General features: G+C 44.9%; 1 protein-coding gene across 1 annotated transcript; it reads right to left on the minus strand.

The window, feature by feature from the left end:
* Positions 1–1,193: 1,193 nt before the first annotated feature.
* LOC123442376 (U-box domain-containing protein 4) lies at positions 1,194–5,483 on the minus strand. Its single transcript, XM_045118391.1, has 2 exons — positions 5,191–5,483; positions 1,194–2,393 (listed from the first exon to the last, which is right to left on the minus strand). The coding sequence occupies exons 1-2, from the start codon at positions 5,466–5,468 to the stop codon at positions 1,592–1,594; spliced, it is 1,080 nt and encodes a 359-aa protein (XP_044974326.1). The 5' UTR covers positions 5,469–5,483; the 3' UTR covers positions 1,194–1,591.
* Positions 5,484–23,343: the final 17,860 nt, after the last annotated feature.

Here is a 23,343-nt window from a genome sequence, read left to right on the forward strand (position 1 = left end):
CTTTAATAAAAGCAACGCAACCGCTGGTGAACAAAAGATCAAATGCAAAAAACGAGAGTTGCAGACTGAAGCTCCAATCAAAAATTACAGAAAAGTATATCAGCAAAGTTTGATCAAAGAATCGGATAATAACAAAAAGGAAAAGCCACATACATGACCTGTTTGAGACGTAAAGAGAAAGCAGGGGTGACCAATCGGCAACCTTTCTTCACGCATTCAAGCGGGTCATGATCACACCCCTAAACCAAAGCAAACAACCAGGAGAGCCAACGAGACAAGAAAGCTTTTTTTTAGAGACGCGAAAGAGAGCGATTATATTATTTAATTATTATATTAGTAGATAGAAGAAATATCGACATGCTTTCCGGACCAGAAGAGGCTACAATAATTAGCTGATGAAGAGCCAAAATCTTCACAAAAAAAGTGTCCCAAGCTGATATTATCTAGTCGGATTAACCTTTGGTACAAAAAGCAAAAGAGGCTAGTATATTATTAGCTCATGAAGTGTCAGCAAGAGCACACAAGAAAACTAGCAACATAGATCATGGCTGCAGTATGTTGCACTTTCATATGGTCTAGGATTGACACCTTAAGATTTTAACCCTTTGGTACATGGAGAGAATAGGATGGAACTGATGGCAATGAGACTAGACAAGTTCAACCTGAAGCAGAGAGTACTCCCTCCGTCCGCAAATAAGTGTGCATATGAAAATTTTAGGACAAATTATAAAATGAAATAAAAAACTAAACTGTATTGAGAAGGTGCAAGCTATCATCTCTCATATTTAATTACTCCACATCCAATGAGCTAAGCTAAGTGCATGTAAAAAGTAAGGAAACCATGTATTGAGTATTATTGGTCTTGATTACCGTGTAATGAGAGATAAGCATTTTCTTTATTTTATATTACATTGAAAAGATAGATGTATACTTTTTTATGGACAAATTTTAAAGCCAAATGTACACTTGTTAGTGGACGGAGGGAATACTTCATAACAGAGCTCACAAGATCAAACCAGTAGTAGCATGTCTAGTAAGAAATCTTAGAGAGAACTAGACAGATCTTACTGCAAATTATACAAGGCATTTGACTACCTGCTAAGGTGCGATTAGTGGGTAGTAAACATCCAAAGTGTGATCAGAAATGAAGTAGACTCAGCGCAAAAACGAAAGATATAAAGAACAGAGCCAGGTTTTCAGACATGATAGAGTGGGGAACTTTATCTTTATATCACGTATGTACAATCCTTTCTTCAAAGGAGGTGTCTCTTTCTTTTTCTTTTTCTCTTTTCCTTTTTTTTTGTTTACACTTTTTTTCTCTTGGTACATGCACAAAACATGGGAAGTGGAAGAAAATTCGTCCTTTCTCTTTCGGAACAGCACACAAGATCGAAGTCCGAAAAAGGACCTAGTATGTCATCATCAAGAAACTTCAGAGTGTTTGAGGAGCGCTTACACCAGTCACTCGGTCCCGTCAAGGCCTGGACCGGCATCTTCCAGCAATCTCAGTCTTCGTTATTCTTCTTCTTCGCTATCTTCTCTACATCGATCCCGTTGCAAGCAAGCAAAACAGGTGAAGGTCGAAGGAACTTCAAGCAAAAGAAGCCCGACGCTGGAGGTGCCTCAAGCTCTGCTCCATGCTGACCTTGACCATCTCGGCAAGCATCTTCTTGGCCTTGCCACCGCGGTCCTCCCCATCGATCTGAGAAGCAATGTTACTGACGATGTTCTCGAGCGTGTTGGGCTGCAGCTTCGACCTCGAGTAGGGCGAGTCACGCAGCAGGTCGAGGAGGGTGTGCGCCTTCACCCTGGACTTGGGGGTGCCATGGGCGGTGAGCTCAAGAAGACCTGGGATTGCGCCTTCATTCAGGATAGAGTCTCTGTATTTACTGCGGTCGCTCTCGCACATGGTCAGGAGCGCTCCAACGGCGTGCTCTCTACCTTGGAGGGATCCTTCCTCAAGCACCTCCACGATGGTGAGCACTCCGCCTTCCTCTGAAGTCAGGGCCACCCGTCCTTGATCGAAGGCGAGCAGCGATTCCAGAAGGGCGCAGCACTTGTCAGCTGTCTTGGAGGACCTCTTGCCACCCCTTAGTAACTCTAACAAAGGGGGGACAGGCTGGACAGAAAGGATGGTTGGAAGGTTATCTGCAATGGTGGAGAGGTTGTAGAGAGCCAACACAGCATCATTCTTGGCCTGCGGATTCCCTTCTTTCAGGACCTTGACAAGGAGAGGGATTGCTCCGGACGCGCTTATGATGGGCTTATTCGTGGACGAGGCCGAGAGAGTGAGGATGGCAGCTGCTGCATACTCCTGCAAGTTCAGATCGCTCGACTGCAAGTAACCAAGCAGTGGGTCAAGCGCACCGGCATCCAGTATCTTGATCTTATTCCTGCAAGAGATGAAACGATACAGGTTTAGGAACATTGTGCATGCATCATAGCAAATCTACTCCTCTGCAAGCTAGTAAACATTGCTGGCAAAGGTTACTAATCCACCACGACATTTCAGTTCCATAATCATGTAAACACAGAACATTTGGTTCAAAACTAAATCCTTTGTGCTACATGTCCACATGGTACATGTATTAAAGAGGATAGGTAAACTATATGTGAGAGACGACTTATGAGCAGTACAAGGTCCCCATAGGATAGTTAAGTGATAGACAATGAGTAAACAGTGTGCGTCAGTACTCAGTTAGGCCAGCTATTGCAGAGATCCAAATTGAAGGCTCCCCAACAACTACTAGGATGGCGTCAAGGACGACTGCGAGCTGGAATTGTGAATTTTTAAATACATCAAGATGGGAACCATGATGAAATAGCACTGTTATACACATTTTTAAATGTTCCGGTTTAAATCACTCGGATTCACTCTAAGATGGTAGTTGATTGATCCACTGATTTGTGGTCACAAGGGTAGCAACAAGGATGAGTGGGGAATCGACAGCCCCATGGACGAACTAGGGACAAAGAAACAGAAGCGGAAATCTGAAAAGGTGGGGAGAGCGGATCTGGCCTCAGATTAGCATTAGCACATTGATCCTCGCCACCGGCAATCTCGATACGCACAACTGCTGCCGGGGCTCACACCATACGCTGTCATCACCGGCCAACAACCGAAAAACCCCAATCCAAGAAGTGCGCAAAACCCCGGACGAGAAAGAAACCACAACACAGATCGGAACAACCCGCCAGCAATCCCAAAAAGACATCCAACAAGGAAGAAATCACGGCATCAGCTGCTGCCGGAATCCGCAGGAAGGAAGGAAGGAAGGAACCAATGGCGGCCGCCGCTAGGGTGCTCTGGTCTGTGGCGACTGGCGAGGCTAGGGTTTTCTGATGGATTGCGCTCTCCGGTTTAAGAAGGCTGGCTTGTGGAGGGCGGATGGGCCAAGTGCGGCCCATGGGCCGAGAGTAAATTGATACGCTTACACCCTCCCCTGAAAAAAAATAGGATGCGCTTTTATCCATGTCCGGGATGGAACCAGATCTGATCTCTCTCGATCTGAAAATCTCAAGAATCAGGACAAGAACCATCACTGTTGGCACAGTTGACATCACCAGACCAAAACAGTGGGTGATGAACTTACCATACCATGCTCACTTGTTTACCCTACTTGTCTGAATACACAGAGGAATGAAGGAAGCAAGGAGAGGATGGGTTCTGGATTGATTCTGCTACTACACAGACAGCACCATGCTATGTCTGACCACATCCACTTGTATTGTATCCGCAGGTCAGCATCAGCATCAGCATCAGTACCAACGACCAGGCAATGAGGAGGTCAACATGCTCTGGTATGTCAAAAGGAAATCAGCTTACGGCATGGGCAGCAAATTTCTAAAAGCGGCCATGGGAGGCTAACTGTATCTTGACCACGGCAGTTGGGGAGAAAATATTAGGCAGCAGCGCAGAACAGCGCAGGAATTCTCTCTTTTGTCTGAAAGAAGAAGAAAAGAAAGACCGGCTCAACTGATGCTAGATTTTTCTTTCTTCTTCCTCCCTCGGAAGCTGCCAACCATCCAGGATACGGTGGTTGGCCAGCTTCCAAATCAGACCAGCAATCTGCTCTGAACCCACCGTTTCTCTTAGCTTTCCCCTTGCCAACGTTTCCTGGAAACCAAATCCTTCCTTGAGAGACTGCATGCAGCTTGGTTGGATGGTCACCGGAGTGAAATCTCTCTTTGGCACCAGCAGACAGACGGCGACACCACGACGCGCGTCCAATGGAAGAAAGCTAGAAAAGCATGATGGTCGAGTCGATGCCTTGCCTTACTCTACCTGCTAGATAGATGATGATGTTAATCGCGATGACCCTGCACTAGAATATGCTTGCCTTGTAGCAAGAGGCTGAACTGATTTTTTGGGGAGGATAATATCTTCAGGTTGCATCTTCTTCTTCATGGTAAATCTCTAGTCTAGTACAAAAAGTCGAAAAAGCAACCATGGTAATAGAGTAGTAGTACAGATTTACCATTGCCGGTGGTGGCTGAGGAATTGACTTCACCCAACAACCACGCGGCGATCATCTTTCGTGTTCAGGTCCAGGACCACGGATGGTGAGGGGCCAATTGATTTTGGTGCTCAGATATTTTCGGGGGGAGATCGAATTCATAAGCCGCCATGTGATTATTAAATAATTCGATTCCATGGGGACGAAGAATCGTACGACCAACCAAGCCAAGCCAGAGGCAGAGCCAGTCCAACAACTTGTGATCAAATACGCCCGTTGGTAAAACATCTAGACGATAAACATCCAAGAAAAACTCTGCACGCTCGCACCAAAGCCGGTCAGGCAATCGAATCGAGGAGGAAATTGCCGAGTTCAGCCAAGATATGGATTCAAAATTGTTTGCGCAAAAATCGATGGATCAATTGGGCTTGTTTGTGGGAATTAATTGTGTTTGAACATCAAAATTGGTGGTACTGGTATTGCTTCTACAGTGGTGAGCACAGAGGCGGAGATCACAGAGTTTAGCTAGAAAATTGCCGAATTCAGGGAAGAAGTTGATTCAAACTCGTTTTGCGAGAATTCGATGGATCAATTGGATGGAAAATCTATCGGGAATTCGTCAGCGAGAAAGGGAACAAATTTGTGAACTTTTTCAAATCGATTGGGGGGGAAATATTACCGAATCAAAGCAACTGGGGCGGATGAAGAGAACAAATATATATTGCGCACGCACCTCTCGTCCCTGACGGCGAGGTTGAGCAGCGCGAGCAGGGCGGCCTCGCCGGCGCCGGCGGGCTTGCCGGACCGGAGCATGGCGACGAGCGGCTCCACGGCGGGCGCCAGCTTCCGGCGGTGCCGCGCCGAGGCCCGCGTGAGGCGGCGCACCTCGCGCGCCGCCTCCACCTCCCCGCCCCGCACCCGCTCCACCAGCGCCCGCAGCGCCGCCGCCTCCGACGGCCGCTCCCCCGCCCCTCTCCCCGACGACGGGCTCACCGCCTCCGGCGACTCCATCTCCTCTCCGGCTCCGGCTTCGTGGGGCGGGGTGCTTGGGCTCTGTCTCCTCTCTCTCGTCGGCTCGGTCGCTGGTGGGATGCGAGGTGGGGTGGGGGTGGGGGTCGGCCCGTCGCGGTCTTATTAGGAGGGGAGCACGGGCGGACGACGACGGCGACGGCGACCGCGCCGTTACCTCGCCGTTCCGTTTCCCCGGCTTTCCGTTCCGTTACGTCTGTCAGTGTGTCGGCCGCGGGCTTGGGAAGCCACATACGCATGCGAGGGGACACGTCGGCTCCACCCGGACGTCGACAGCCCGGCTTGCCATGCCGCGCACGTATCATATATTCGTATTTATGCCATTAAATCAGTACTACTTCTATATGGATTAGTTAGCAGGATGAACGTACTAGTATCAGTTCAACAGCGCGTCGAACGCGCCGCGCGCAAAAAACTGGCCGGGCATTAATATATATGGCATTTTGAACATAAAATGAGTTTGAAGCATTCATCAAAATGCAATAAACGTGTAAAATTTAACACAAACAAGTGAAATTTAACACAAAATGAGTTTGAAACATTCATCAAATGCAATGAACATGTCAAATTTAACACAAACAAGTTGATGAATAAAAGTTCATGCCCACAAGTTCATCCAACCAAGTTCAAAATGCAAACTAAAGTTCAAGACATAAATGAAAGACACATCAATCATCTTCCTCGTCTTCTTCCTCTTCTTCCGAAGACGATTCTTCCGCCTTCGAAGATGAATCTTCCTCCCTAACCTCATCACGCACCGCATCACGTGAAGCTCCGACGGTGTTGGCAAGATCTTCAACGGCATCTTCATGGGTATGTGTGTGAGGCACATCGAAAGACATTCCACCCATGGCCGGAGGTGCACCCATGCGTCCCATGAGAGAAGCAAAACTCATGCCTCCCATGACTGCCATAGCGTCGGAGGGTGCTCCAAAGCCAACCATGCCTCCCATGGCGGCCATAGCGTCGGAGGATGCTCCAAAGCCACCCATGCGTCCCATGGCGGCCGGAGGTGCACCCATGCCTCCCATGGCTCCGAAGCCACCCATGCCTCCCATGGCGCCGAGGCCACCGCCACCCATGTCGCCAAGGCCACCGCTACGGCACGGGACGGCGCCGGTGCGACGCCACCCGTCGTCGTGGTCATCCGCGGCGGCAAGAAGAGGATGCGCGCGAGGCCGACGCTCGGCGGAGCTCCGGCGGTGGCGACGCCAACGCTCCCCGCGCTAGGGTTTTCGACGACGGCGGCGGCGGGGGGTCGCGGCTGTACAACGGGGTGAGCGGGGTGCCGGTGTGCGCGGTGCGTAGGAGGAGGAGAGGAGAGAGTGCGGCGCGAGCGCTCGAGTGTGCCGCGCGCAGAAGCGGGGCGCCCCAAATACGCCGCGCGGGATAGTGTATCCGACCGCGTGCCTAACTTGTTATAGCGCGCGCTCGGTTTTTGCGCGCCCGCTGGAGCCTCTCGCCGCGTCGCGCGCAGCGCTAAAACGATATTATTTACGGCGCGGCGCTAGTTTAGCGCGGCTCTTGAAGATGCTCTTAATAGTAGTACTCATTTACGACTTACACTAAATAAAAAAAAAGGAAACTCAATAACCAGAATTTCTATTTTTCTTTAGAAACTTCAATACTTCAAATAAAACAGATAACAATCAGATTTTCTATTTTCATTTACAAACTTTATAATACCTCGCTCGAGTTGTACTAAGCGGGAAACATTCTTTTCTTTTTTGAGAAAACATTCGTCGGCTTGATGTGCGGGATGGGAGACACGTGTAACTCACGACAGTTTAAATTTAATCACGATGCGGGTCGTATTCGGTCCATTCAATTCGGTGCTTCCAAAAACCAAAACATTGAAATCGAACCATTTAACAGTAAAGAAGTGTCCGCACTAGCGACAAAGATTTACACTATACCCATTTATGGTTTCCGTTGAAATGTGTTATGATCAAATATTTACTACTTCCTCCGTCCGGAAATATTTATCCTAATAATACATACAATGGGTGTATCTATAATTAAAATAAGTCTAGATACATTCATCTTTAAGACAAGTATTTTCGGACGGAGGTAGTATGTTTTTTCTTCTCCATCAGCTGGTACACATACATGTAAAACCATTGCCAAATGCTAAAATGAGATGTATTTATTAAGAATAGAGGAATAAATGGAACTCAATCATTAGATATCACGTGTAGCTAGCTGTGAAAATTGGGCGACATGCAGTGTAGGATGAGGGTTCAATCGATTTCTTCTCTCTTTCTCACGCTGAATTCCTAGCACAAGACTTGTGGTGTGTTTGGTTGTAAAATGAAGAACAAAGAGGAAGCTTTGGCAATGTTTGTCTTAGGAGATGAAACAAAGCAGGTAGTTTAATGGAATGGAATATTCGTCGACAGCCCGGCTTACCATGGCGCGCACGTATCCGGCCATTAAATTTGTACTGCGGATTTTATATAGTACTCATATCGGTAATTTTTTAGGTGAGGATTATAAGGCGAATAATTAGCAGGGTGAACGTGGTACTTTTTTTTTTGACAAGGGGAGTGACCCCGGCCTCTGCATGCAGCCATATTATTAAAATAACAAAGTAGTATCATAGTTTCAGAAAAAATTGCATCTCGCAATGAATAACTAAAAAGGACAATCCCTCAAAAAGCAAACTGCCACATCCGGCGTAAGTAATAATAAACTACGGTGCCTATAGATCTAGTCTATTACTGACACGTCATCCAAACCGGTTGAAGATAACCCGTGCGGCCATCTCCCATCGGTTGCATCCAGTATCCATAAGCTTCCTGGAGTCCACATTGAAAGGATCGATATGGTTGACTAGAGGGGGGGGTGAATAGACAACGACCACTTTTTAAATAATCTTAGCAAGTTAAGGTAAACAACATATGGGTTCACAAATGTTACGACAATGAGGTGAACCCTAATGTAGCTAACAACAAGAGCTATTAAGACAAGTAAGATATAGTCAACAATATAAGCATACACAAAGTAAAGGTTAGAGATAACCACAAGTGGAACCGATGGAGACGAGGATGTGTTACCGAAGTTCCTTCCCTTTGACAGGAAGTACGTCTCCGTTGGAGCGGTGTGCAGGCACAATGCTCCCCAATAAGCCACTAAGGTCACCGTACTCTCCTCACGCCCTCGCACGATGCAAGGTATCGTGATTTCACTATAGGTGCCCTTGAAGGCGGCGACTGAACCTTTACAAACAAGGTTGGGGCAAACTCCACACAAAGTTTGGAGGCTCCCAACTAGACCACGAAGCTTCACCACAATGGAATATGGCTTCGAGGTGACCTCAACCGTCTAGGATGCTCAAACACCCAAGAGTAACAAGATCCGCAAGGGATTGGTGGGGGAATCAACTTTTCTCTTGGTGGAAGTGTGGATCTAGGCCTTCTCAACCAATCCCTAAAGAATCAACAAGTTTGATTGGCTAGGGAGAGAGATCGGGCACTTTTGAGCTTAGGGAGCAACAATGGAGCTTGAGAGGGTAAGAGATAAGGTTCCACAGCTAGAAGAACCCTTTATATAGTGGGGGGGAAATCCAACCGTTTTCCCACTCTCTGCCCGAGCTCCAGCGGTACTACCGCTAGCTGCAGCGGTACTACCGCTGGCACTCCAGCGGTACTACCGCTGACCAGGGGCGGTACTACCGCTGACTAGCGGTACTACCGCTGATTGCAGTGGTACTACCGCTGGCATTCCAGTGGTACTACCGCTTGCCCCAGCGGTACTACCGCTGGGCCCCTCGTAGTGCAAAAGCACTACCACCGCCAAGAAAGTCTTCGCAAAAAGGTCCGTCCACGAACAACCGCTAGGCAGGCGGTACTAAGCTCCTGGAGTGGTACTACCGCTGACCAGGGGCGGTACTACCGCCAGCCAGCGGTACTACCGCTGGCTGCAGCGGTACTACCGATAGCATTCCAGCGGTACTGCCGCTGGGGCCAGCTGTACTACCGCTGGGGACCATTTTGCAAGGAGGAAAGAAACACAGAGGCGGGGGCCGCTCCAACGATGAAGGTAAGGGAGAATATGTGAAGTGTGCGCATGCAAAGATAGATTCCACCCAAACCTTTCCACTACGGATCCCCTCTTAATAGTACGGCTTTCCTATGACTCAAATAAAGAGAATCGTAGAGAGCGTCGTGCTTCCGTTCCATGAATGAGGAGGCGAGTCGTCTTGTGCCGTTGACGTGTGTTATCTGAAACCTTAACACACACAGTTAGTCCTTTACGGTACTGTCATCAATCACCAAAATTACTTAGGCATAAACTATGCCCCAACAATCTCCCCCTTTTTGGTGGATTGATGACAATACCGGATTTGCACAGAGAATAATATGAGAACAAAAAGATAGAGATATATGACAATACGGGGCATATGACTCACTGCATATGATGGAGATAAATCTCACATAAGTTAATGTCTCACAAACGATAGCAAACTAGAAGCAAACCAAGTTCGAAGCAAACCACGAAAGAAAGCAAAGCAAAACAAAGTTCGAATATGAAAGCAAATCCAGCTCCTAGACTCTCTCCCCCTTTGGCACAAGACACCAAAAAGGGGCACACCTAACGCCACAGGTGGTTACTCTTCATCCTCAGCATCGCCGGACTCGTCGGTACCCTCCTGATCGTCCTGCTCCTCCTCTGCCGCCTCATCGCCAGACCACTGGTAACCTTGAGCCTGCATCCAAGCAGCCTCTGGAGTGATGTCGTCCTCTGATCCGCTGGAGATGTCCACATCAAGAGTCCTGAGAACACGCTTGTGCCTCTAGCGGCTCTCCTTCTGAGCCACGTGCATCTGATACTGACCCTTAGCCTGCATGCAGAATAGAGTCTTCATCTTATCCTGCAGTTTGATGGCCCAAGATGGCATGACAGAAGGGCGGGACTGAGAGGCAGTTCCTCTGTCAGCAGCAGTCTCTGTGTCAGTATCCATGTGCTGAGAGGAAGTTGACAGGTTGGACCATTTATCCTTGACACGAAGCTTGATCGGGTCGTGCACAATGTAGTCAGACTGAGCGTAGAGCACCTCCTCCGGAAAAGTATCTTGCCACTTCTGACAAATATAAGTGAACAGATAAGGCCCGTAGATGGGAACCTTACGCATGATGATGCAGTTACAGAGCTCCGTGAACACCACATCAGAAATATCAAGAGGGGCAGACTCCTTAGTCATAGCCTCCTCACATAGCAGCAGCATCTCATCCAAAGAGCCATGAACCTCGTCGAAGTTACCAATGCGAGGGAAGAGGGTGTTGCGAAGGATCCGATGCATGATGTCCAGATGCTTGGGGAGCACACCATTCCTCACATAGAGTTGCTGCAATCTGTCCTTTGCGGGGGGCCTATCGGTGGGGGCTGCAGCATGAGGACGCGACCCAAGTGGAGTGTCAGCTCCCTGGAAATCAACCTTGAGGAATGTCATGAATACACGCCAGGTACCGGTCATCTTCTGAGTCGCAGTCATCCATACCATAGAGCGCTCTTCATCAGGAGAGAAGTGGACCGTGACATAGAACTGAGCAACAGCAGTGGGGTCAAAATCTGTCTTGAAAGTGATGATGTCCTTGATGCCCAGTTTGTCAATCAGAGAGAGGGCATCACCAAAATAGTCCAGGTTCCGCTGAAGATAAGCTAGGTCAATCCACTGAACAGGGACATAGTTCTTCTTGAATTGCATGACAATATCACGGTAGATCCTGCACTGATCCTTTGCCCAAACATGGTCAACATTCTTGATCACAGCCTTCTCTTTGAGATAATGGTTCTGAGTGCGAAACTGCAGAAAGTCCTTGGGGGGCATTGTGCGGACATTAATCCCCTTATCCTTGTGCGCCGTCTTCTTAAAGGATTGCTTTTTGGGTTGCAGACCTGAAGTGGCAGACCCCTCTGGAGCTTCTGGGTTGCGATAGTGCTTTGACTGCGTGTCCCGTGGGGGGTTCGAACGGCGAGAACCACCTCTGACACAAAACACACATCGAAAAGAAGCGACAGAAAGAGTCAAGGCAATGAACTAGAAAAAGCAGAAAAATAAACACTCATTGCCAAGCACAAAAAAAATGCACAGTGAATCCTCCCAGCGGTTGTACCGCTACCCCTGGCGGTAGTACCGCTGGGGTCCTAGCGGTAGTACCGCTACCCCTGACGTTAGTACCGCTGGGGGTCCTAGCGGTAGTACCGCTACCCCTGGCGGTAGTACCGCTGGGGTTTGACTTTCAGATCTGACAGATAAAAATAGACCTCATGCATAGGGCTACATGATTTTTACGAGGGGCATAGGCTGTATATGAACACTAAGAACTCCACCACAGCCCTACTCGCATGAGGATCAGAGGAATCACCGAAATAAGTATATGCCTAGGCAAGAGAGAGCAAGTTTTAGATCTAATTCAAACATAGTTCAAGTGCTAGATCTAAAACAAGTAAATCCTAGGACATGGCAAAATAATCAGCAAGGATCCATAGGACCTATACTCCCCTCAAATATCTCATTCATGCCATCCAAGAACATGGCACAAGATTAAAGACATGGATCCAATTCCCCAATGCTCCTAGCCCTAGAACAAGAACATCAACCAATAGAAGAAGGGGAGGAGCTTTACCGGGATTCATGGCCCTTGGAGGAGGAAGGAGAAATGGAGCAACCCATCCAATCCAACGGAGAGAAGAAGCTCCACGAAACGAGATCAAACCGGGGGGGTTCGGGCTAGGGGAGGAAGGAGTCGCGAGGAAGAAGAAAGAGCCTGAGAAAAACGGGCTCCCCCTCCTTTATATAGCCCAAGGGGTACGGGCCAGCGGTAGTACCGCTGAGGACCTAGCAGTAGTACCGCTGCCTGGCGGTAGTATCGCTGGATGCAGCGGTAGTACCGCTGGGGTCCCGGCGGTAGTACCGCTCCCCCTGGCGGTAGTACCGCTCCCTCTTGAGACAACCCTAAAAATTTCCTAGCAGGTCGTGTTAGATGGGAATCCTGGCGGTAGTACCGCCATACCTAGCGGTAGTACCGCTGGGGTCCTGGCGGTAGTACCGCTACCCCTGGCGGTAGTACCGCTGGGGTCCTGGCGGTAGTACCGCTGCAAATGTCACAACGCGGCCTAGGATAAGAGAAGAACTTGGGCAAATGACAAGTAAGTAAAAAGAGATAGCACCTAGAAAAAAATGTACTGACTTGTCATTGTATATCCTTTCTTCTATACAAAAGAAAGGTGGGAGGGGCGGTGGCCGAGGCCACCTATGTTTGAGACAATGGTATGACACCGCGAAGAATTATCCTTGGGTTCATGACCAATGCTCGTCTTTGAAGCACAAGTGCCATTTGACAATGGCTAAAGTGAAAGACTAGATTGACTTATGCATAATGGGTGGAGGGAAAGTTCATTGAGAGAACAACACTCCCCCTATGTCCATGCCTACATCTAGACCAAGATGGAATGCAAAGTGAGGTGCAACATGCCTAGTTACAATCCACATTACTTGAATCAATGATATTTAGCTCATGCCTTAACTCCCGAAACCTTGCTTCATCTAGAGGCTTAGTGAAAATATCTGCAAGTTGCTCTTCAGCGTGGATGAAGTGAACCTTAATATCACCTAGCTGGATATGTTCACGAATGAAGTGATGACGAATATCAATATGTTTGGTTTTGCTATGTTGCACTAGGTTGAGGGAAATCTTGATAGCGCTTTGATTGTCACATAGAAGAGGCACTTTGTCACAAGTGACACTGTAATCCTTTAAAGTTTGCCTCATCCATAGCAATTGTGCACAACAACTTGCAGCTGCCACATACTCAGCTTCGGTGGATGATAAGAAGACACAATTCTGCTTCTTAGATGACCAACTTACCAATGAGCGACCAAGGAATTGGCATGCTCGAGACGTTGACTTCCTCTCCACACAATCTCCTGCCCAATCTGAGTCAGAATAGCCAACTAGATTGAAATTTGCTCCTTTGGGATACCAGAGGCCAAAGTTTGGGGTATGAGCCAAATATCGAAAGATTCGCTTAACAGCCATGTAATGGCTTTCTTTTGGTGCGGATTGAAACCGTGCACATATCCCTACACTCAACATAATATCCGGTCTAGATGCATAAAGATAAAGGAGGGATCCAATCATGGAGCGATATACCTTTTGATCCACTGCTTTACCATTGGGATCACTGTCAAGCTTGCATCTTGTTGGCATGGGGAACTTGACCGGTTTGACATCTTCGAGCTCGAACCGTTTGAGCATGTCTTGAGTGTACTTGGCTTGTTTGATGAATGTCCCTTCTAGACCTTGTGCAATCTCGAACCCGAGGAAGAACTTCAACTCTCCCATCATGGACATCTCAAAGTTCTCAGTCATTAGTGTAGCAAATTCTTCATTGAAGGAAATGTTAGGAGAGCCAAAGATAATATCATCAACATATAGTTGGCATATGAACAAATCCCCTTTAACCCTCTTAGTAAAAAGAGTGGGATCTATCTTCCCAATTTCAAACCCACGATCTTGTAACAACTCAGTAAGATACTCATACCACGCGTGTGGGGCTTGTTTAAGGCCATAGAGTGCCTTATTGAGTTTGTACACATGATTGGGGAGCTTGGGATGTTCGAATCCCGGGGGTTGTTTGACATAGACCAACTCATTCAAAGGACCATTAAGAAAGGCACTTTTCACATCCATTTGTTGTAACTTGAAGTTATGATGAGAAGCAAATGCAAGCAACATGTGAATAGATTCTAGACGAGCAACAAGGGCAAAGGTTTCACCGTAGTCGATACCCTCGACTTGGGAGTAGCCTTGAGCCACCAATCTTGCCTTGTTTCGAATCACAATTCCATTGACATCTTGCTTGTTCTTGAATATCCATTTGGTCCCGATGACATTATGTTCCTCCGTTGGCCTAGGCACTAAATCCCAGACTTGGTTGCGCTCGAAGTACGATAACCTTGTTGAGGAAACAACTTTTGACCAGCACTTTGATTCTGTGGTAACAGGGAAGACCCACAATGAGATTACTAATGATGATGTGATCTCATTTGGTGGGATCCCGGATCCTACATCAGGTGATAGACGTTTCAGTCAACGTATGATGCTGATGATATGTTGATGGGTCGTGCTATGCGAGCTGCAAAATTACGAGATGTTGAAACAACTACAGGTTTGTCTATTGATCAGACTGCTTCTATTTTAAACTTGTCCGACTCTGAGATCTTGAATAATGCTAGTGACATAGGAATTTCTATGGGCACATCTAGTAAAAATATAGCTAAGTCCATCAATGATATTCTTGATTTACAAGTTGACAGAACCATAGAGTTTATAAAAAATCTAGCAGCGGTTAAACCTATGAGTGATTCAGATATTAATGACTTAAGAGGTGTTGTACTTCAAACATTATGTGATAGCATTTTTCATATAGACGGGGAAGTAGACGATGTGGATGATATGGGTTTGGAGGGGTATATGGCCCCTTCAGATGCGGAGAATCATTCACAACCTTTGGATACACATAATGACTTAAATAGTATTCACGAAAAAACTAGGAGACCTTGGAAAAGGAAGGTTTATCCTGAATCAGCGGTTAGGAGGAGTGCGAGAGTTAAACAAAAGAAAAAAATTCATGATGAATTATGAAAGGGATTTTTTGGAATAGCAGAGGTCTGGCGGACTTGGCTAAAAAAGGTTCCTTAGAGAAGCATCGATACAATATAATCTGGATTTCATGGCATTACAAGAAACTGGGAGAGATAATTTCACAACCCAATTTTTAAATAGTTTATGAGGAGGGGTTGATTTTGATTGGCATTGTTTACCACCAAGGGGAAGATCCGGTGGGATCTTACTTGGGGTTAAATGCGAGACTTTAGAGGTGATGAGTGTGGTCTATGGTGAGTTCTCCGTCAAATTTCGTGTAAGGTCGAAAGTTGATGGTTTTAAGTGGGCTCTGGTGGCTGTATATGGGGCGACACAATTGGAGTTCAAACCTGATTTTCTTGCAGATCTAGTGTGAATCTGTGGAGATGAAACGTTACCAATTATGGTGGGGGGAGATTTTAATATTATTCGTAGACAGAATGAAAAAAATAATGACAACTTTGACACACGATGGTGAACGATGTTTAATATGGTTATTGAGAGTCTTAATCTAAGGGAGATTCATCTTTCTGGCAGACAATACACTTGGGCAAATTCACTACCGATACCAACATATGAGAAGTTGGATCGGGTTCTTACTTGTGTTGAGTGGGAGCAGAAATACCCATTAGTCACGGTACAAGCGTTACAGAGGGCAATCTCAGATCACACGCCTCTTCTAGTTGACTCAGGGGAGGCCAATCATAGGGGCAACAAGAATGTCTTCTCATTCGAACTAAGCTGGTTTGAAAGAAAAGGGTTCATGGATCTAATTACAAAGGAATGGGATACAGATTTAGGTGGATCCACTAGTGTGGAAATTTCGCAAAACAAAATCAGAAATTTGCACCGAGTCCTTAGAGGATGGGCGAAAAATCAAAGTGGTATTTATAAGAAAGAAAAAGAAAGACTAACGAAGCTGATTGATGAACTTGACGTCAAAGCTGAGTCAGCACAGCTAAATCTTATTGATAGGAATATTAAAATGGATGCTGAGATTAGATTGCAAAAATTATTGAGAGAAGAGGAGATGAAATGGGCACTAAGAGCTAAGGTGATGAACGTGGTTCATGGGGATGATAATACTAAGTTCTTTCACATGATTGCAAATGGCAAACATCGAAAGAAGATAATTACTCAGCTAGAGCAAGATGAGGGAACTATAATAGGACATGAAAACTTAAAGGTATATATCTCAGAATATTATAGGAGTCTTTTTGGTGCACCAGATGAGACCATGATCTCTTTGGATGAAACCAATGTTCAGGATATTCCTCAACTAAATGAGCAGGAGAATGAGGTTTTATCCGCTAGATTCACAGAGCAAGAGGTGTATGATGCAATAGTACAAATGAAACACAATAAAGCACCGGGACCAGATGGGTTCCCTGCAGAATTTTATAAAAAGTGCTGGCATGTTATTAAGGGGGATCTAATGGCTATGTTTCATGACTTATTCAATGGTCGGCTACAGCTATTCCACCTTAACTTTGGAACAATAACGTTGTTGCCAAAAAAGGTGGATGCCATGCGCATCCAACAATTTAGACCTATCTGTTTACTCAATGTCAGCTTTAAGATTTTTACTAAGACAGCCACCAATAGATTAACGAAGATAGCCGATTCAGTTGTCCAATCAACACAGTCAGCGTTCATGCCTGGGCGACACATTTTGGAGGGTGTTGTTGTTTTGCACGAAACGCTTCATGAAATTCACACAAAGAAACTAGACGGAGTTATCTTTAAAGTGGATTTCGAAAAGGCTTATGATAAAGTTAAGTGGTCTTTTCTTCAACAATCCTTACGTATGAAAGGGTTTAATGAAAAGTGGAGATAGCAGGTTGACACTTTTATTCATAAGGGGAGTGTCGGAGTTAAAGTTAATGATGACATTGCTAATTTCTTTCAAACACATAAGGGGTTAAGACAGGGGGATTCAATGTCTCCAATATTGTTTAATATAATAGCAGATATGTTGACAATACTTATTGAAAGAGCCAAAGAGAAAGGACAAATAGGTGGTCTCATTCCACATCTGGTAGATGGAGGTGTGCCATTCTACAATATGCGGATGATACAATCATTTTCATGGAACATGATATGGAGAAAGCGAGGAATATGAAATTAATTTTATGTCTGTTTGAACAACTATCGGGGTTGAAAATTAATTTTAACAAAAGTGAACTCTTATGCTTTGGGAAGGCAAGAGAAGAGCAAGACGCTTATCGACAGCTATTTGGTTGTGAGATGGGTTCTCTACCTTTTAGCTATCTTGGGATCCCTATTCATCACAGATGGTTAACAATTAAAGAATGGAAATGTATTGAAGAAAGATTTGAAAAGAAACTAAGTTGCTGGAAGGGCAAGCTTATGTCATATGGAGGCAGGTTGGTTTTAATAAATTCTGTTTTAACAAGTCTACCCATGTTTCTTTTGTCTTTTTTCGAGATACCTGTAGGGGTACGGAAAAGACTGAATTTTTATAGATCTCGTTTCTTTTGGCAAACTGATGAGAATAAGAAAAAATACAGACTAGCACGTTGGGATATGATTTGTAGACCCAAAGACCAGGGGGGTTTGGGAATTGAAAATTTAGAAGTAAAGAACAAATGTTTGCTTAGCAAATGGTTGTATAGAATTTCCACAGAGACAGAGGGTATGTGGATTCAAATTTTAAGAAATAAGTATCTAACCTCAAGAACTCTAGCTCAAGCTACAATTAGACCCAATGACTCACCTTTCTGGAAAGGGTTAATGAGGACAAAGATTAATTTCTTTCAAAGGGTGAAATTTATTGTAGGGGATGGTACCTCAACAAGATTTTGAGAAGATACTTGGCTTGGGGATACACCACTTGCTTTACAATATCCCATGCTCTACAACATTACGCAACGTAAGCAGGACTATGTGTCCACGGTCTTACAATCGATACCTATAAATATGCACTTCAGGCGAGCTCTAGTAGACGCACGTTGGGAGGCATGGATGCATCTGGTAAGAAGACTTATGCAGGTACAACTATCTGATCATTTAGACAGCGTTCGATGGACTTTAACTGTCAATGGGGTATTTTCAGTTAAGTCCATGTACACAGATCTGGTTAATTCAGGACCCTTAGCTAGATCGTTGCATATTTGGGATATTGAAGTGCCGTTAAAGATTAAAAATTTTATGTGGTTTTTACACAAAGGTGTGGTATTAACCAAAGATAATTTAATTAAGCGTAGTTGGAGAGGTAGATCCAATTGTTGTTATTGTGATCAACATGAAACTATCAGACACTTGTTCTTGGACTGTCCTCTCGCAAAACTACTTTGACGCACTATCCATATAGCTTTTAATGTGATCCCACCTACGTGTATCAATTCAATGTTTACAACGTGGCTCAATGAAGTGGACGTTAAAGTATCTAGACTTATTAGAATAGGGATATGTGCTCTTTTGTGGGCTATATAGAATACCAGAAACGACATAATATTTAATGGTAAGAAATTCAACAATTTTTTGCAGGTCATATTCCGAGCAACGTCCTGGATCTGTACGTGGTCATCACTCAGTCTTGCGGACAAGTCTTGCGGACAACAGGGAGCTTATGGTTACTGGGTGCAACCGATGGGAGATGGCCGCACGGGTTATCTTCAACCGGTTTGGATGGCGTGCTAGTAATAGACTAGGTGTATAGGCATCGTAGTCTGCTATTAGTTACGCCGGATGTGGCTATTTCTTAAGAGTTAGTTTAGTTTCAGACTCATTTTTATTTTCAGCCTTCAAGCTTATCTCGAACTATTTTGTTACTTTGGATTTTTAATAATATGGTTGCATGCATCGATTGATGCAGAGGCCGGGGGCTCGTTTCCTCCTTTTCAAAAAAAAAATGCAACTTGAACATTGAACATTTGTTTGTGACATTCTATTTTATTTGTTTACATTTTCCTGTTAATTCAGGTGTGTGTGCATCAAGGAACAGATCATATATATATACTCCACGTCTGAAGCTGATAGCTAGGGTGCCTATTGCCCTAGTGAAGAGGTCAAAAATAAGGGTGGTGGAGATCATGAGACTCAGACGATGATACCACTACGTACTGTCATACATGAAAGCCTTCCGTGTATCCTATCCCATACGCCGATACGTACCTACCTACGGTTGACGACCAGTTCTTCCCAGGATCGATGGATCGGATGACTCATCCTCCTCGGCCAATTGGCAACAAGCACGCCAGCATGCACGGATCTATCGAGAGACCACGAGACATAAGTAGTACTATATGGTAGGCAATTACTCCACGTAAGATCTCGTGAGTCGTGACAGTGAAATGGCGCGTAGGTCCAGAGCAGCTCCACGTATGTATGCAGCGTACGTGGATCAGCTGGCTTAATTATAATTAACTGGAGCTGTGTTGGCCACACAACAAATGTCAGCTGATCTCAGCAACAATCTCAGCCAGATGTTGTTCAGAGTGATGATTAAGGCTAGACATGTTGGTGTTGTCACCATCATCGATCGATTAACCAGCTGATGGCCAGGCTAGTAGTACGTACGATTGGAGGCCAGGCTTGGTCAATCAGGGCAAGACAAATTAACTGATTATTAGGAGTATTTAGTAGTACGTGCCAACTGCGACTAATCTTGGTAGTAGTAATATAATCTGCAGTTCCAGTTGTGCACCATGCTCGATCAAACTTGGTTGTCGCATGCATATTTCAAACTTGACCTGAGAGCAAATTATATACTACGGTATAGTAGCTAGTAGTACTAGTACTTCATCTGTAAAGAAATATAAAAACATTTAGATCAATATAAGTAATGAGGGAGTAGAGTGCAGCTTGGTACGTCTTGTCATGCCGTTAGTCACGGTGCAGGTTCATTCAGAGGACAGAGAGCATGGATCGGATCCAACACCCACTTATTTTCTTGTCCATGGTGTGTCAATTCCAAGAAAAACCTCATCGGTTGCGATGATGGTGCTACGTACGTACAGTGGGCCGATCGAAGCAATCCGTGGCAGCTGCATGCACGCAGCCTGCGTGATCCAGGTGCGATGCAATGGTACGCGTTCATGTGCATGTGCTCTCAGCAGTAGCCGTAGCACGTTACAGCTGGTGAGCGTGATGTGATGTGCCACGTCAGCATGCGTGCAGTTAGCACCTAGAGCAAGTATAATAAGGTGTTAATTTTTACTATATTTCTATATTTTTAGCGTTACATGCAGTTAGCACCTAGAGCATGTGATGTGATGTGACATTCATGCGTGATTAAAATACTATATTTTTACTGAGTTGGATGAGAGAGAATAGGAAAGAGAAGGGAAGCGGGCTCTTCGTGAAGAGCTAGCTCTAGCACGTGCTCCTAGCTAGGTGCTTTGTGAGAATGAAAGGTGAGTCATATATGATAAAAGTAGCACTCTTCTATAGCTAACTATTGTACAAGCTAACTATAAAATAAGCTATAAGATGAATTATAGCCAACAGTTGACTATACTATTAACCATGCTCTTAGGAGCAGCCTTCTTGCTCCCGCTCGTGCTTCTGCACGTGTTGTGAACTTGTGATCCAATTTGATGCTCTTGCTCTCCTCCTGCCGGCTACTGGAGTTGTATTCTATGGAAAAAAAAATAACCTTTGGTTTATGAGTGTATATACATATCTTGTATGAGAAAATAAATAAGTCAACAAAGTTTGAAAGTAACTAAATGTATCAACGAGATCTGGAATGGGGTGACACTCATGCTTTCTTTTAGAAGAAACTTTAGTGACAAACTCATGGAACAATGGTACCAACTAGGGGAACTAGCTAAGAGCATTTGTTTTGCTGATGAGGCTGATCTTCCCATTTGGCAAATTAAACATAAAGGGGTGTATTCATCCAGCTCTTTGTACCAGGTTATAAACTTCAGGGGAGTACAACCAGTCTATGTCCATGTAGTCCGGAAACTTCTCCGGCATTTCTAATAACAAGCTCATGACTAGAGATAACCTAAGAAAAAGACACAATTTTAAACCATTGGAATGTGTTTTCTGTAATGAGGAAGAAAGTTGCACTCATCTTTTCATTGAGTGCATTGTGTCTAGGAACATTTGGCCTTTCATTTGTGATTACTTCAAAACTGACATTGGTGTCACCTATGAATCTTTAGCTAGGAGGAGGAAAAGGTGCCTGCTGAGCGGCAAAAACTCAAGATCTCTAGAGACTTGGACAACTTCCAATCGCCGATCAAGAGGAGGACCCCCGACGGCAAGACCGCAGCGCTGAGCCCGGTGTCAACCCTTGCGGCATGTTGGTCTCCACATGCAACAACTTTTCCTCATCTGAAATGCCGGAGAAGCCCCGAGGTTGTGCTGTCCTGAATGAAAATCTGTTGTTTACATACTATATATATATATGATCCATGCAGCCTGCGAGCTGACCACCTGATCTCTTCACAAACCATATCCTCGTAGTGATATCTTTGTCTTTCGCTATTTCTAGTGGCACCAGGGTGTTTTCCCTTGTGGATTACCTTTGTAATAAGATGTTGCCCGTTGGACGATGATCCAACGATGGAAGAAGTGCATCGGGGGCACCTAAGATGATGTGGTACCGGAGTTAGTACGTACCTTATATTCTCCCGTGGGCATCGTCCTATAGATATTTGTAATAACTACTTAGTTTAAGCGCAAGCACACGCAGGCAGGCAGGCAGGCAGCGCGAGTTTTAGAGTTTTAATCCTTTATGTTGCTGTGTCGGTGCGAGGGCTATGAAAGTTTCTTAAGCAACCCTGTGTACTAGAGATCATAATACAATCATTTCATGAGCAGTGTCATTCCATTATGATTCGATTCTATTTTGCCAATCGAGCTTCTTCAGCAAGATGGAAAGCGATGGATACGTTGTGCATGCGTGCTGTCCGGTAGGAGGAGTGCATTATATCTAAGGTTGGTGGCACGTCACATGGTCCATCTCAGTGATGAGTGAGTGAACCGATCGCCAACCTCGCACGTTTGTGCATGGTCCGTCCGTCTCAGTGATGTGCCATGCATGTGTGCGCATGTGGCACGCACACGTAGTGCCCACGACTTCCACATGCGTATAAGCAGGTATGGCCATGGTCGACCAGGATCCCCAAACTCTTCATGACGGCACCACACACTGTTTAGGCTCTTTGAAGAGCTAGCGCTTAATTACATCTCCCAGTTTCATTAGTTTGCCAAGCTAGTTTTCCAGTACGACCAACGTGACATGTCGTTAGGGACTTGATTAGGAAGATAATATAGCCATTCAGGAAAGAAAAATGAGCGACGTTTCATTACTTGATCGTGCAGCACAGGCATATCCGTCATGCCATTTTATCGTTATATATATGTGTGTTGTCAACAAGCTGCAATAAAGAAGAAAATTCCTATATTGCTATAACTAGCATAGTCCTAAATATCAACATTTATTTTGGAATTCTTCAAGATTTTATTGCTTTCACAACAAACAAAAAGATCTACAACCCGCATGAGAAAGGGACGCAGCTTCAGTGACTTGCTGAAGCCAAGTCCCATTGTAACTTAGCCCCCTTTATCAGCCGTCCGATATAGATCCAACGTACCAGATTGATTCAAATTCTAGACAATTTTTCTAAAATTGTTCAAAAAAATATGAAAAAATCCCAATAAATCATAAATGTTTCGTTTTGTATTCTGTAAAAATTTCAGTCCATTTGAATGTGTTGATTGTGATTAAATAGCCTTTTAAGGTCAAATAAATAAATATTGTTTATTCATAAATGGTACATTCAAATGGACTGAATTTTTCACAGAATACAAAACGAAATATTTATGATTTATTAGAATTTTTTCAGATTTCTTTGAACACTTATAAAAAAATTGTTTAGAATTTGAATCAATCTATTACGTCGGATCTATATCGGACGGTTGATAGAGGGGGCTAAGTTATAGTGAAACTTAGCTTCAGTAAGTCATTGAAGCTGCGTCCGGTTCGGACGCTCAAGCTTGTTCTTGGTGCATTCAGGTCTTCTTTAGCTTCTTATATCTTCCTTGTTTTTTTTAAACGCGGTCCCTTGGGATTATAATGTTGGATGTATTAATTGCTCGTTAATTGCTTTATATATAAAGTGAGATGAAGCCTTTTTCGGTATGTACTCACACGGCACGCGTGTTAGTTTAAGTTCATTAGTCCTAACTTTTTAAGTGTGCTAGTTGTTGGTGCCTCAAATATCCAT

The sequence above is a fragment of the Hordeum vulgare genome, chromosome 3H (assembly GCF_904849725.1).
Source record: "Hordeum vulgare subsp. vulgare chromosome 3H, MorexV3_pseudomolecules_assembly, whole genome shotgun sequence".
In the NCBI taxonomy this organism is placed as follows: domain Eukaryota; kingdom Viridiplantae; phylum Streptophyta; class Magnoliopsida; order Poales; family Poaceae; genus Hordeum; species Hordeum vulgare.